This window comes from Salvelinus alpinus, chromosome 13 (genome assembly GCF_045679555.1).
Source record: "Salvelinus alpinus chromosome 13, SLU_Salpinus.1, whole genome shotgun sequence".
NCBI lineage: Eukaryota > Metazoa > Chordata > Actinopteri > Salmoniformes > Salmonidae > Salvelinus > Salvelinus alpinus.
Genome location: NC_092098.1, coordinates 49,388,799 through 49,405,989, shown reverse-complemented (window position 1 = coordinate 49,405,989; position 17,191 = coordinate 49,388,799). Strand labels below are relative to the sequence as shown.

Below are 17,191 nucleotides of genomic sequence, written 5' to 3'. Positions count from 1 at the left end.
GTGACAAATAAAATGTGATTTGATTTGATACTATTGGTTTAAAGGGAGTGTTTGTAATATCATTAGTTCTAGTTTCCATGAAACAAATCAAGTTTCTTTAAAAAAAAAATCAATTAAAACAACATTTCTTTGGGGATTTAAAACATCCATTATCAACTAAGAAAATACAAAGTGATAGTCACTTGTGCGTGTGTGTTTTCCCAATTACAGGCATCATACTGTTATCATGTGCATAACTCAAGATGACAGTATAGCCCGGTGAGGTACAGTCAAGGCATTGGTTCTGCGAGCTAACACAAGTCTTCAAGTATGACTTAATTAAGGTTATACTCTTCCTGCAGGAGTTGTTCACCAAACCATCTGTGCTACATATGAAGTGACAGTGATACCTTGCATTCCTCCTCTTACTCATCTCATCACTCATTCTATACTGTCCAGTACCATGGTGACATTCCTGTGGAGGTGACATGTACACACCCACCCCTACGTATTCTCTCTAAACACATCCACAAGTGAAAACATATTCCTTCTTACCAAATACTGTTTGTGTTCTAACAAATAAACTGGAATGTTCATCTTGCTGAAATGTATATCTTCTTCGCATTTTTGAATTTAACAATGGCTGACTCTCTGGTTGTGAAACTCTGTGATTCATTGTTGTGGTGAAAATGCCATCTTCACTCTCTATTACTGTCACCTATTTACTGATGACTCATGATTCACAATATGCAACAAATCTGAATCTAGAATTCAAGGTGAGGAAATGTGTTTGAATGACACTGCATCTTGCATAACGTGTTAGGAATACCACAACACAACATGCCATGGATGTAAACACAACAGAATGGGCTTTTACAGTCATGTCTGAGATCTAGAGAAAATAATGGGCCCACAGCTAGCGAGATTGATTCCAACAGTGTTTAAATTCCTCAGGTTTGTAAATGCATTATGTCATTCTGCATTTAATAGATGCTGTGAATGCACAAGGCCTTCATCCTTTATTCATTGTCTGGTTTTCAACTGTTGAAAACCAGGAAGTTTGGGATTTAACATTAGTCCATTTATGAGCTCGTGCTGTGAGGTTGCTATAGAATTGTGCCGTAGATGCACGTGACAACGTTGTTTTAAAATGTTGTTTTACTGCTAGCATGGTGACAGTACACACTCAGCACTGTGGATAAACATATGTAAGAGATTAGTATTAGTATTTGTTATCCAAGTAGGTCTATCACAAAGCCAGTAGCCCATGAAATGTTTCTCCCATTTGCAAAAACCTATAGCGCCAATAAATATTCTGCTGTCCAAAAAGAGCAGTCTCTAAAAATCACTTTTGTATCCGTGTCGCTCTCCTGATCTAAAGGTCATAAGACTACAGACACGAGAACAGTGGTAGAGCCAAACGAGGCAGTAATGAGGCTATTATCAGGCCAACACGTCGCCTGTTATGGCGTTCATTCATTTCCGATGTCCTGGATTAGAGCGCGCGCAAAGAGTTGATCTCGAGTCGGCTGCATATCAAGACAAAGCCGCAGTCTTGTTGTCTGATTTCTGATGTATAGGCAGAATTTAAACGCTGTGCCGTATATATGTTATTAGGTGACAGAACAGTTGTGAGGGTCAGGCCTATTTATATACTGTATCTTTCGAGAGATGTATGACTGTAAAATATCGCATGTGAAAATACTCCGTATTTATTATTTTACAGTCGGTCTACACCTTGATGTCCATCGCAAAACAGCCTCGTTAGGCTATACATTTGTGTTCTGTAACCTAATAATAACATGTATGTGTCATAAAATAGTTAACTATATATGTCATTGTTTTCACTAAACTTGTGTACATACGACGTAATTAACGAGTTAACTATATGTGTCATTATTTTCACTATACTTGTCAACATAAAATGTAATTAACCGGTCGATTTAGGTTGCCATTTACGACCAATCATAGACCGGTAATGAGCTGCTTGCACAATCATTATGCCATGAACGTCTTGGCAACTCCACTACTGGTTTATTAACACAGTCTGGGCAAGGGATTTGGGCATTCCCAGTTCTGTAACGATTTATCTAAGCGTAATTCTCATAACGATACTGTGTGAATACGGTGACAGAATGTTCAGAAACCCATCACGAGCTCCCATTTAATGCTGACATAATCGAAGCTCCGCAGTTCATATCTAAAGCAGGTAGGGCTCCGTCTGCTTGTGTATTGACACCGTCATTATCTTTAGCTCTGCGCGCACCGCAGACAGCGAGAGAGAGAGCGCCAGGGAAGGGAGAGAGCGGTTGTGACTCAAGCTCTGCGAATTCAGTTAGTCTACTACAACCATGAATGCATTGTGAGTGGCTTGTGGGCAACAGAAGCAGACCTTTATTTGGAATTTGTTTATTTTTTCGTCGCCAATGCAAAAGGAAATATGCAGCGAAGACTTACCTTGGTCTTTGTTAGTTTTTGTGTTGGGTTTTGCTCTGGTTCAAGTTTCCCAAGTAATATAAATATAGGTGAGTATTATCAACACGGCATGCTTATTATATCACTACTGCGTCCTGTCAGTTTGACATCTAAACTGCTGCGTAATTCCAAAGTTGCAAGACAGTCCCCATTCGTCTTATTTTGTAATAGGCTACGTTAAAATATTCGTTGTTTGATGACAGTTGATGTGAACCCTTTTCAATGATGGCCTTTGTCTTGCACACAGGGGGATTGTTCCCAAACGGCTCCCACGAATATGAGGTTTTTCGGTTTGCACTCTCTCATCACCAGGATATCCCCAAACTGGTACCACAAGTGGACATGGTCGACACAGCAAGCAGCTTTGCTATGACATATGCATGTGAGTTTAGCCTTTATCTCCCTTAATAATGAACAGCACATGTACAGATGCCATATCTTCATTTGATCATCCTGTTGTTGCAGGAATTTTCCTGCATAGCTGGAAACGCTAACGTGTAGTGTATTCGAGGTTAAACCAGGTTAGAAGCCTTTTGCATAATCATTTCCAATTTCAAATTTCAGACTTGATTTGCCCAAACCCCTACAAAAAAATGTCCATTAATTATAATCTACATAACAATGCACATTAACTGTTGCTGCAGGATCATTTTCCTGTTGTGTGAAACTGGCTCAAATTAAGATATGGCATCTGTCATTTTTTTTTAAATGTGTATTTATTAGGGATCCCTATCAGCTACTCTTCCTGGGGTCCAAACACATTGAGGCACTTACATCACACATAAAACCAAAAATAAAACAGTACAGTACATATAACATTATTATACCACAACATATCTACAATACAACATGTATAATACCACCATACAACAATATTACAATGTACGTGTGTGTAGAGTGTGTGTGCTAGCGTGTGTGTGTAGAGTGTGTGTGTAGAGTGTGTGTGTAGAGTGTGTGTGTAGAGTGTGTGTGTAGAGTGTGTGTGTAGTGTGTGTGTGTAGTGTGTGTGTGCGTTTGTGTCTCTTCATAGTCCTTGTTGTTCCATAAGGTGTAGTTTTATCCATTTTTTAAAATCAGATTTGTACTGCTTTCACGAGTTAATTGATTTGAAATAGAGTTTGTAGTCATGGCTCTGTGTAGTACTGTGCGTTTCCCAGAGTCTGTTCTGGACTTGGGGATTGTGAAGAGACCTCTGGTGGCATGTGTTGTGGGAGTATGCATGGGTGTCTGAGCTGTGTGCTAGACAGCTCTATGTTTTTCAACATGTCAAGTGCCTCTCACAAAGACATGTAGTGATGCAGTCAATCTCTCCTCTACTTTGAGCCAGGAGATATTGACATGCATGTCATCGATGTTGGCTCTCCGTGTACACTTACGGGATAGCCGCGCTGCTCTTTTCTGGGACAACTGTAATTTGCCTAAGTCCCTCTGTGCCACTTGACCATATAACTGGTCAGTAGTCCACGTGCAACAGAACTAGGGCCTGTAGGACTTGTTTTGTTGATAGAGATGTCAAGAAAGCAGAACATCACTCTCCCCATCTTAGCTACTGTTGCATCAATATGTTTAGACCATGTCAGTTTATTTAACTAGGCAAGTCAGTTAAGAACAAATTCTTATTTACAATGACAGCCTAGGAACAGTGGGTTAACAGCCTTGTTCAGGGGCAGAACAACAGACTTTTACCTTGTCAGCTCGGGGATTCGATCTAGCAACCTTTTGGTTACTCGCCCAACACTCTAACCACTAGGCTACCTGCCGCCCCAATCCAGGGTTACTCCAAGCAGTTTAGTCTCCTCAACTTCGTCAATTTACACATTATTCATTACCAGATTTAGTTGAGATTTAGGGTTTAGTGAATGGTTTGTTCTTTGTAATTGACTAACTGACTGCAGTTCTTTGTAATTGCACTGAATAGTGTTTTCACTTTGATGACAGTTAGTGTTTGAGGTGTTCAAATGCCATCTCCATTGCATTAACATCTGTTGCTTTACTAAATGTCAATGAGAGTGTCAGTAACCTCTTCTCTAACATTCTGTCATAATGATTTTTTCGAGGTACAGTAGGAAATTATCCGGTCTAGGCACTCATTTCCACGAATCTGCAGTTTTCTAAAAGATTAGAACATTTTAAGGCACCATCTGTTGGCGTCATGCAGTTACTTTTTGACTTTCATGTCGCGTCTATAAGATAGCGCTTTTCAAAACGCATCCCCGTTGGCCAATAATGGTTCATTTAGGCGCCAAAAAACAACGGAGATATTATTTTATTGATCATAGCAGTCATGAAACGTGTGAATCAACAGGGGGAGTTGAGCTGTATCAGCGTCATTTTGTGGAAATGATGTGAAATAGCACATTTAGGGAACCATATTTATGCCAATATGACGTTTATCTGGAAATACTTGACGTATCAAATTGACTACATTTCCTATGTGTCTCAATTGAGTAACATAGAATAAACACATTTCAGGCACTCCCTGAGTTCCCGCAAGCTTCCAATAATTGTAACCTTTTCAATGAGAAAGTGGAAGATGGAATGTGGGAGGAAACATTAAAATTGCACACAGACAGCAAACCCAACGGTACGGACATTTTCCTGTGGACTCGTAATTTCAATTGACATGTGAAAGAGGCGGCTTGCAGTTGAAGACTTGGTATTCTGATCCTGGGTCCTCACCTCTCATCTCCTGGAGATATTATATTATGATTGGATGAGTTTTATGACTTGCTTTAGACACAGTGACCAGTCAGTGTTGATTTGGTTTTTGAATGTATCCTGATTGGCTGATCTCTCTCTCTTCGGAAATTCACTTTTTGTGCAACCTACTTAGAGTTAAAGAAACTTTAAGGGAAAAGATAAGGGGGAAATTAACTGAAGGTATTTTATGCAACCGGGCCCTGGGCTCTTATTAAAAGAGCTCAGTGATTCAGTGTTGTTCCTGCCAATGCCTCCTCATTCTAGACATTAGTATGAGCCGCTTATGACATCAGGATTTGCATTAGGAAGGAATAGCAGCGTTTCATCAGTTGATTTAAAAAGACACAGACAATCTGGAAATGACCTGAGCGATTGTAACGGTGTTCCTCCTCCCCTTCATACGAAGAGGAGGAGTAGTGATTCGACCAAAATGCAGCGGGTTTTGAATACATAATGATTTATTAAATCAATCGACGAGACACGAAAACAAACACTGGGAAGGATTACAAAATAACAAAAAACGAATGTAGACTGACCTACACCATGAGTACTTACATAAAACACGAAGCACGTAGGAACAGGTACAGACTATAACAAACGAACGAACAAACAAACGCTACAGTCCCGTGTGGTACGCAGACAGACACGGAAGACAATCACCCACAAACAAACAGTGAGAACAACCTACCTTAATATGACTCTCAATTAGAGGAAAACGCAAAACACCTGCCTCTAATTAAGAGCCATACCAGGCAACCCAAAACCAACATAGAAACAGCAAACATAGACTGCCCACCCAAAACTCACGCCCTGACCATCACACACATACAAAACAACAGAAAACAGGTCAGGAACGTGACAGCGATTCAGTTTGTTTTCTCATTTTCTTCTTCAGTCAACACAACGGATCATAGTCGTGAGCAACATCATACTTCCTTGGCTGTATCAGACAGGGGGGGGGGGGGGGGCAACCTATTCATGGGTTTCACAGATTCGTCACTCCATTGATATGGACGTTATCAGTACGACTGACTCCCATTGTGACTGTGTTGCCCCATGCATTGTGACTGTGCTGCCACAGGCATTGTGACTGTGCTGCCACAGGCATTGTGACTGTGCTGCCCCAGGCATTCTGACTGTGCTGCTCCAGGCATTGTGACTGTGCTGCCCCAGGCATTGTGACTGTGCTGCCCAGGCATTGTGACTGTGTTGCCCCAGGCATTCTGACTGTGTTTCCCCAGTTATTCTCAATGGGGGCCAATGATGATTTTGACTTAAGAACACTAAAGTGGCTTGGCAATACAATCATATTTCTAAAGTAAGCAAATAATTCACAGAAACCCTTTTTTTGTCATCAGTAAGATATTGTCATATTTACTTTAGACAGATGGCTATGTTACCATAATATAGAAACCATCATCATTTTAAAAAACTAATTGAGTTGCCCAGGGTGAGGGGGAGGAATGACAAGGTACGGAGAGCCATATTAACAGTTACAATAATAACCATATATAGTAGAACAATAATAACATCCAATGAATATATTAGGACCATTAACTAGGCTACCAAGGACTCAGAGACACCATTTGGATGCCTACCAAGTTGAAGGATTCATGTGGAATGTATGAGGTTATTCAGGCTAATGTGTCTGCATGCGTCACACACACAGTCACAGCCGTCTACATCCAGGGTCTCAGAAAATGCAGACACAGCTTCCTGCTTCTCCCAGGCAGCACAGCATCACTCACCTGGTAGAGAGCTCCGAGACACATGGCAAATTCAGTTAGTGGACAACGGACAGTTTCTTGTGCCACAAATGACCTGAGGTGTCCCACATAGCTACAAGTCGGTACCAATAATCCTTAAAGACTTAAACATTTCCATGAACACTTGATGGCTCCAGTGCGGACTTTCTAGCCACCTAAATGCCACCCATAAGGAGGTGTATAGGTTGAAGCAGAGAGGAAGAGGTGACGCGAGAGACAAAGCAAGAGGTTTTACTCCGCCCAAAATCTGTTCACAAAAAAATAAGCCCACAAAGTGAGTAATTTTTGCATGGAGGTCAATGAGAGAGTGTCGAATTTGGCCAACAAAAATGGAATTGCTAATTTTCTACGTGAGGCTTATTTTGGTCGAAAATAAGTTTTGTAATGGTTTGGTTGTTACGAATGCACTGATTTAAGTGGACACACGTAGCATTTCGGCAACTTTGAAATACAAACTTTATATTGGAGTTGTGGCTGTTGTCATAGAGATAGATAGAAGACTCATCATGGATATAATCCATTTTAGCATGTACATTGCCATTGAGGGCTTCCACCATTTAAAAGTAGTCAACTGGGTGGGGATTCTTATAAGTTGGGAGCAATCAGCCAATGAAGAAGAAGAACATTTACTACTTTAAAATGGAGATAGCCTCAATGGCACTGGCTATGCTGTCACAGATGCTATAATGGAACTGTTGTTTACATGCGTATCTGCCCTCTCATTGGCTAGAATCGTCCCACCTGAGCAGCAGTAAAATAACAATAGCGAGTCTATATACAGGGGGGTACCGGTACAGAGTCAATATGCGGGGGCAGCAGTTCATTGAGGTAAGATTTACATGCAGAGACTAGTAACAACAGAGAGTAGCAGTGGTGTAAAGAGGGGGAGAGGGGGGGGGAATGCAAATAATCTGGGTTGCCATTTGATTAGGTGTTCAGGAGTCTTATGGCTTGGGGGTAGAAGCTGTTTAGAAGCCTCTTGGACCTAGACTTGGCACTTTGGCGCTTTGGTTGAAGCCATAATGTCATGCTCTGTATCCTGACATCAAGCCTATAGAGGGCAGTGTTGGGGCTAACACTAAATAAGTGCTGATAGTTACAGTGTATTCTAGTCCAGTAAAACCAAGTGCTGCTTGTCTCACTCTCATACAGAGAGAGAGAGAGGGGGAGGGAGGGAGGGAGAGAAAGGAAGGGAAGGAGGGAGAGAAAGGAAGGAAGGGAGGGAGAGAGAGAGAGAGAGAAATGGAGGGAGGGAGGGAGAGAGAGAAATTGAGGGAGGGAGAGGGAGGGAGGGAGGGAGAGAGAGAAAGGGAGGGAGGGAGGGAGAGAGAGAGAGAGAAATGGAGGGAGGGAGGGAGAGAGAGAAATTGAGGGAGGGAGAGGGAGGGAGGGAGGGAGAGAGAGAAAGGGAGGGAGGGAGAGAGAGAAATGGAGGGAGGGAAGGAGAGAGAGAGAGAGAAATGGAGGGAGGGAGGGAGGGAGGGAGGGAGGGAGGGAGGGAGGGAGAGAAATTGAGGGAGGGAGAGGGAGGGAGGGAGGGAGGGAGAGAGAGAAAGGGAGGGAGGGAGAGAGAGAAATGGAGGGAGGGAAGGAGAGAGAGAGAGAGAAATTGAGGGAGGGAGGGAGGGAGGGAGGGAGGGAGGGAAATGGAGGGAGGGAGAAATGGATGGAGGGAGGGAGAGAGAGAAATAGAGGGAGGGAGGGAGAGAGAGAGAGAGAGAGAGAAAGGGAGGGAGGGAGGGAGGGAAATGGCGGGAGGGAGGGAGAGAGAGAGAGAAATGGAGGGAGGTTAGGGAGAGAGTGGCACAGCAGTTCAACAGGGACATGATTATCTTTCTAGACAAACCCGACATTCCCCCAAGCCAATTTAAAGTTAATGTAATGCCATCTTACCCTTCTGCAATCACCCAGTTTGCTCCCTCATTTCTGTTTTTAAGGGTGTCACATTTTACTGTTTATTCAAAAGACTGGTTTCCCTTTGCCAGAGAAGGTTGAGAAACCTGTTTCAATGATTGAATGTAATACTGTAGTTCAGTAATCAATGGTGTCTAGAATTATCAATCGTTTCAGAGGCACACACAGATAAAGATGGATAGTGTAGAACGGAATATGGTTTATCAGTCTTGGAGTATTTTTTTGTGGAATTACACATTGTACTGGAAGATAATTCTCATTGAATGAAGAAGTTTCCTAAGAAACAACTGACTGTGGTTTTAATGGGAATCTGGGCATGCACTCTTAATGTGTGCATCAGCTGGTGTTTTATCACTGGATGAACTGATAAACAGACATGTCACTGTAGGTGTTTTATCACTGGATGAACTGCTAAACAGACATGTCACTGTTGGTGTTTTATCACTGGATGAACTGCTGAACAGACATGTCACTGTAGGTGTTTTATCACTGGATGAACTGCTGAACAGACATGTCACTGTAGGTGTTTTATCACTGGATGAACTGCTGAACAGACATGTCACTGTAGGTGTCTTATCACTGGATGAACTGCTGAACAGACATGTCACTGTAGGTGTTTTATCACTGGATGAACTGCTGAACAGACATGTCACTGTAGGTGTTTTATCACTGGATGAACTGCTATACAGACATGTCACTGTAGGTGTTTTGTCACTGGATGAACTGCTATACAGACATTACACTGTAGGTGTTTTATCACTGGATGAACTGCTAAACAGACATGTCACTGTAGGTGTTTTATCACTGGATGAACTGCTGAACAGACATGTCACTGTAGGTGTCTTATCACTGGATGAACTGCTAAACAGACATGTCACTGTAGGTGTTTTATCACTGGATGAACTGCTATACAGACATGTCACTGTTGGTGTTTTATCACTGGATGAACTGCTAAACAGACATGTCACTGTAGGTGTTTTATCACTGGATGAACTGCTGAACAGACATGTCACTGTAGGTGTCTTATCACTGGATGAACTGCTAAACAGACATGTCACTGTAGGTGTTTTATCACTGGATGAACTGCTATAAAGACATGTCACTGTTGGTGTTTTATCACTGGATGAACTGCTATACAGACATGTCACTGTAGGTGTTTTATCACTGGATGAACTGCTATACAGACATGTCACTGTTGGTGTTTTATCACTGGATGAACTGCTATACAGACATGTCACTGTAGGTGTTTTATCACTGGATGAACTGCTAAACAGACATGTCACTGTTGGTGTTTTATCACTGGATGAACTGCTATACAGACATGTCACTTTTGGTGTTTTATCACTGGATGAACTGCTAAACAGACATGTCACTGTAGGTGTTTTATCACTGGATGAACTGCTATACAGACATGTCACTGTTGGTGTTTTATCACTGGATGAACTGCTAAACAGACATGTCACTGTAGGTGTTTTATCACTGCACTGGATGAACTGCTGAACAGACATGTCACTGTTGGTGTTTTATCACTGGATGATCTGCTATACAGACATGTCACTGTAGGTGTTTTATCACTGGATGAACTGCTAAACAGACATGTCACTGTAGGTGTTTTATCACTGGATGAACTGCTATACAGACATGTCACTGTTGGTGTTTTATCACTGGATGAACTGCTAAACAGACATGTCACTGTAGGTGTTTTATCACTGCACTGGATGAACTGCTGAACAGACATGTCACTGTTGGTGTTTTATCACTGGATGATCTGCTATACAGACATGTCACTGTAGGTGTTTTATCACTGGATGAACTGCTAAACAGACATGTCACTGTAGGTGTTTTATCACTGGATGAACTGCTAAACAGACATGTCACTGTAGGTGTTTTATCACTGGATGAACTGCTAAACAGACATGTCACTAGGTGTTTTATCACTGGATGAACTGCTATACAGACATGTCACTGTAGGTGTTTTATCACTGGATGAACTGCTAAACAGACATGTCACTGTAGGTGTTTTATCACTGGATGAACTGCTATACAAACATGTCACTGTAGGTGTTTTATCACTGGATGAACTGCTAAACAGACATGTCACCGTAGGTGTTTTATCACTGGATGAACTGCTATACAGACATGTCACTGTAGGTGTTTTATAACTGGATGAACTGCTAAACAGACATGTCACTGTAGGTGTTTTATCACTGGATGAACTGCTATACAGACATGTCACTGTAGGTGTTTTATCACTGCACTGGATGAACTGCTAAACAGACATGTCACTGTAGGTGTTTTATCACTGGATGAACTGCTATACAGACATGTCACTGTAGGTGTTTTATCACTGGATGAACTGCTAAACAGACATGTCACTGTTGGTGTTTTATCACTGGATGAACTGCTGAACAGACATGTCACTGTAGGTGTTTTATCACTGCACTGGATGAACTGCTGAACAGACATGTCACTGTTGGTGTTTTATCACTGGATGAACTGCTGAACAGACATGTCACTGTTGGTGTTTTATCACTGGATGAACTGCTGAACAGACATGTCACTGTAGGTGTTTTATCACAGGATGAACTGCTATACAGACATGTCACTGTTGGTGTTTTATCACTGGATGAACTGCTATACAGACATGTCACTGTTGGTGTTTTATCACTGGATGAACTGCTGAACAGACATGTCACTGTAGGTGTTTTATCACTGCACTGGATGAACTGCTGAACAGACATGTCACTGTTGGTGTTTTATCACTGGATGAACTGCTGAACAGACATGTCACTGTAGGTGTTTTATCACTGGATGAACTGCTATACAGACATGTCACTGTAGGTGTTTTATCACTGGAAGAACTGCTGAACAGACATGTCACTGTAGGTGTTTTATCACTGCACTGGATGAACTGCTATACAGACATGTCACTGTAGGTGTTTTATCACTGGATGAACTGCTAAACAGACATGTCACTGTTGGTGTTTTATCACTGGATGAACTGCTATACAGACATGTCACTTTTGGTGTTTTATCACTGGATGAACTGCTAAACAGACATGTCACTGTAGGTGTTTTATCACTGGATGAACTGCTATACAGACATGTCACTGTTGGTGTTTTATCACTGGATGAACTGCTAAACAGACATGTCACTGTAGGTGTTTTATCACTGCACTGGATGAACTGCTGAACAGACATGTCACTGTTGGTGTTTTATCACTGGATGATCTGCTATACAGACATGTCACTGTAGGTGTTTTATCACTGGATGAACTGCTAAACAGACATGTCACTGTAGGTGTTTTATCACTGGATGAACTGCTATACAGACATGTCACTGTTGGTGTTTTATCACTGGATGAACTGCTAAACAGACATGTCACTGTAGGTGTTTTATCACTGCACTGGATGAACTGCTGAACAGACATGTCACTGTTGGTGTTTTATCACTGGATGATCTGCTATACAGACATGTCACTGTAGGTGTTTTATCACTGGATGAACTGCTAAACAGACATGTCACTGTAGGTGTTTTATCACTGGATGAACTGCTAAACAGACATGTCACTGTAGGTGTTTTATCACTGGATGAACTGCTAAACAGACATGTCACTAGGTGTTTTATCACTGGATGAACTGCTATACAGACATGTCACTGTAGGTGTTTTATCACTGGATGAACTGCTAAACAGACATGTCACTGTAGGTGTTTTATCACTGGATGAACTGCTATACAAACATGTCACTGTAGGTGTTTTATCACTGGATGAACTGCTAAACAGACATGTCACTGTTGGTGTTTTATCACTGGATGAACTGCTATACAGACATGTCACTGTTGGTGTTTTATCACTGGATGAACTGCTAAACAGACATGTCACCGTAGGTGTTTTATCACTGGATGAACTGCTATACAGACATGTCACTGTAGGTGTTTTATCACTGCACTGGATGAACTGCTAAACAGACATGTCACTGTAGGTGTTTTATCACTGGATGAACTGCTATACAGACATGTCACTGTAGGTGTTTTATCACTGGATGAACTGCTAAACAGACATGTCACTGTTGGTGTTTTATCACTGGATGAACTGCTGAACAGACATGTCACTGTAGGTGTTTTATCACTGCACTGGATGAACTGCTGAACAGACATGTCACTGTTGGTGTTTTGTCACTGGATGAACTGCTGAACAGACATGTCACTGTTGGTGTTTTATCACTGGATGAACTGCTGAACAGACATGTCACTGTAGGTGTTTTATCACTGGATGAACTGCTATACAGACATGTCACTGTTGGTGTTTTATCACTGGATGAACTGCTATACAGACATGTCACTGTTGGTGTTTTATCACTGGATGAACTGCTGAACAGACATGTCACTGTAGGTGTTTTATCACTGCACTGGATGAACTGCTGAACAGACATGTCACTGTTGGTGTTTTATCACTGGATGAACTGCTGAACAGACATGTCACTGTTGGTGTTTTATCACTGGATGAACTGCTGAACAGACATGTCACTGTAGGTGTTTTATCACTGGATGAACTGCTATACAGACATGTCACTGTTGGTGTTTTATCACTGGATGAACTGCTATACAGACATGTCACTGTTGGTGTTTTATCACTGGATGAACTGCTAAACAGACATGTCACTGTAGGTGTTTTATCACTGGATGAACTGCTATACAGACATGTCACTGTAGGTGTTTTATCACTGGAAGAACTGCTGAACAGACATGTCACTGTAGGTGTTTTATCACTGGATGAACTGCTATACAGACATGTCACTGTTGGTGTTTTATCACTGGATGAACTGCTATACAGACATGTCACTGTTGGTGTTTTATCACTGGATGAACTGCTAAACAGACATGTCACTGTAGGTGTTTTATCACTGGATGAACTGCTAAACAGACATGTCACTGTAGGTGTATTATCACTGGATGAACTGCTGAACAGACATGTCACTGTTGGTGTTTTATCACTGGATGAACTGCTAAACAGACATGTCACTGTAGGTGTTTTATCACTGGATGAACTGCTGAACAGACATGTCACTGTTGGTGTTTTATCACTGGATGAACTGCTATACAGACATGTCACTGTAGGTGTTTTATCACTGGATGAACTGCTATACAGACATGTCACTGTTGGTGTTTTATCACTGCACTGGATGAACTGCTAAACAGACATGTCACTGTAGGTGTTTTATCACTGCACTGGATGAACTGCTGAACAGACTTGTCACTGTTGGTGTTTTATCACTGGATGAACTGCTGAACAGACATGTCACTGTTGGTGTTTTATCACTGGATGAACTGCTGAACAGACATGTCACTGTAGGTGTTTTATCACTGGATGAACTGCTGAACAGACATGTCACTGTTGGTGTTTTATCACTGGATGAACTGCTGAACAGACATGTCACTGTAGGTGTTTTATCACTGGATGAACTGCTAAACAGATATGTCACTGTTGGTGTTTTATCACTGGATGAACTGCTGAACAGACATGTCACTGTAGGTGTTTTATCACTGCACTGGATGAACTGCTGAACAGACATGTCACTGTTGGTGTTTTATCACTGGATGAACTGCTGAACAGACATGTCACTGTAGGTGTTTTATCACTGGATGAACTGCTGAACAGACATGTCACTGTAGGTGTTTTATCACTGGATGAACTGCTATACAGACATGTCACTGTTGGTGTTTTATCACTGGATGAACTGCTATACAGACATGTCACTGTAGGTGTTTTATCACTGGATGAACTGCTATACAGACATGTCACTGTAGGTGTTTTATCACTGGATGAACTGCTGAACAGACATCTCACTGTTGGTGTTTTATCACTGGATGAACTGCTATACAGACATGTCACTGTAGGTGTTTTGTCACTGGATGAACTGCTATACAGACATGTCACTGTAGGTGTTTTATCACTGGATGAACTGCTAAACAGACATGTCACTGTAGGTGTTTTGTCACTGGATGAACTGCTATACAGACATGTCACTGTAGGTGTTTTGTCACTGGATGAACTGCTAAACAGACATGTCACTGTAGGTGTTTTGTCACTGGATGAACTGCTAAACAGACATGTCACTGTAGGTGTTTTATCACTGGATGAACTGCTAAACAGACCTGTCACTGTAGGTGTTTTATCACTGGATGAACTGCTAAACAGACATGTCACTGTTGGTGTTTTATCACTGCACTGGATGAACTGCTAAACAGACATGTCACTGTAGGTGTTTTATCACTGGATGAACTGCTAAACAGACCTGTCACTGTAGGTGTTTTATCACTGGATGAACTGCTAAACAGACATGTCACTGTAGGTGTTTTATCACTGGATGAACTGCTGAACAGACATGCCATTGGATTATTTATGCAAATTGAGGTATTAGTCACAATGCCCTCCAGTGAAAAACAACATTACCATAATCTGCCATTGAGGATATTTACAATTAAGACAACAAACTCATACATTTCCTATGTGCTGTTGGTAGTGAGGCATGTTTCATTTAGATTCCAACTTTCTATGTTAGCACCAATATTGTCCTTATCGGCAATTTACAGATTGGTTGAGCGAAGAATGGAAATAATTGCCGGGGTATTTTCTAGTCATTTGTTTTGTGTTTGCATAAAAATACATCATGTCACACAATGTTGGGCAATCCCCCAAAACAGACTGAGCTTGGTGTGATCCGTTTGCTTCTTGTGAGATAAGTTGACTTTGATGAGTGACAGTGGAGCGGCTAACTGAGTGTCTCCACCTTGGCAAGAAACCATTCCAGTTGGATTATCCCCAATTAGATATACATGGTGTAGTGCTATCACTAAGTTGAAGACAATTCTTTCGGCTGTAGGAGAAACTGACCTGTAGCCTACAGCGTGTGTGTGTGTGTGTGTGTGTGTGTGTGTGTGTGTGTGTGTGTGTGTGTGTGTGTGTGTGTGTGTGTGTGTGTGTGTGTGTGTGTGTGTGTGTGTGTGTGTGTGTGTGTGTGTGTGTGTGTGTGTGTGAAATCCAGAACTAAGCCTGTGTGATTGCCCTGATATACTGTAGCTTGAGATGGTTGCATATAAGTGATGTCGCTGTCTCTATGGAGCTTGTGCCTTTTATGTGAATCGTTTAGCGGGGCCTTGCCTCAACAAACCCATTCAATCTATTATTCATTGTATCATAACTAAACAGATTTTTTTCTTCAGTTAAGAGTAGTGAATATGTGGAATTAACTCTGGTGTAGAGTGAAAGGGGAGTTCAGTTGTCAAAAAAATCAATTTAAGTAGGAAGGGGATTGCCAGTGTTTAGCAGAAGCAGTACACGTGTTCTCCTGTGGTTGTAATCACACAAAGGAATTCTATTTTTAGGCCTGTAATGCTTTAGATTAACATGTCGAGGAGATTAGCAGGTATCCAGATGATAGCCAGCCTCAAAAGGCTGGTTGTGGCAAGACATTCCCACTGGGCACACACTGGACCAATGATAGTATACCTAGTTTCACGTTGAAACGATGGTGTCCTCTGGGAAAATCAGATGTCAATGTAGCTTACATAAACCCAACCTCACTCCAAATGTACTTTCAACATACAGCTTGTGTAAGAAAAGTTAGGCGTTACTTTTCAACTTTTCAATATTATTAAGGTAGTCCGTACAAAGGAGTATGGAAGCTGATCAGTTTTTAAAGTTGTTCAACACAGCTGACGGTTCCCCGGGCGCCGAAGACGCGGATGTCGATTAAGGCAGCCCCCCGTACCTCTGATTCAGAGGGGTTGGGTTCTGCCAGTCACGTTCTGTTAAAGGTCCCCAAAGCACACACATCCCTGGGTCGCTCCTCTTTTCAGTTCGCTGCAGATAGCGACTGGAACGAGCAGCAACAAACACTCAAACTGGACAGTTTTATCTCAGTCTCTTCATTCAAAGACTCAATCATGGACACTCTTACTGACAGTTGTGGCTGCTTTGCGTGATGTATTGTTGTCTCTACCTTCTTGCCCTTTGTGCTGTTGTCTGTGCCCAATAATGTTTGTACAATGTTTTGTGCTGCTACCATGTTGTGTTGCTACCATGTTGTTGTTATGTTGTGTTGCTACCATGTTGTTGTTATGTTGTGTTGCTACCATGCTGTGTTGTCATGTGTTGCTGCCTTACTATGTTGTTATCTTAAGTCTTTCTTTATGTAGTGTTGTCTCTCTTGTCGTGATGTGTATTTTGTCCTATATTTCTATTGTATTTATAGTCTTTTTTAATAATCCCACCCCCCCCCGTCCCCGTCCCCACAGGAGGCCTTTTGCCTTTTGGTAGGCCGTCATTGTGAATTAGAATTTGTTCTTAACTGAT

The 17,191-nt window shown here is 41.7% G+C and overlaps 1 protein-coding gene across 4 annotated transcripts in view; it reads left to right on the top strand.

Moving 5' to 3' along the window:
* Window positions 1-1,989: 1,989 nt before the first annotated feature.
* LOC139537851 (glutamate receptor 1-like) overlaps window positions 1,990-17,191 on the top strand; it is a 113,118-nt gene continuing 97,916 nt past the window's right edge. The window contains exons 1-2 of one of the 4 annotated variants that reach the window (XM_071339695.1): window positions 1,990-2,504; window positions 2,702-2,836. In XM_071339695.1, the coding sequence (XP_071195796.1) occupies window positions 2,420-2,504; window positions 2,702-2,836 (220 nt within the window). In that variant the 5' untranslated portion in view covers window positions 1,990-2,419. The remainder of the gene's footprint in view (window positions 2,505-2,701; window positions 2,837-17,191) is intronic. The other 3 variants (XR_011667608.1, XM_071339694.1, XM_071339693.1) reach the window with 3 other exon arrangements.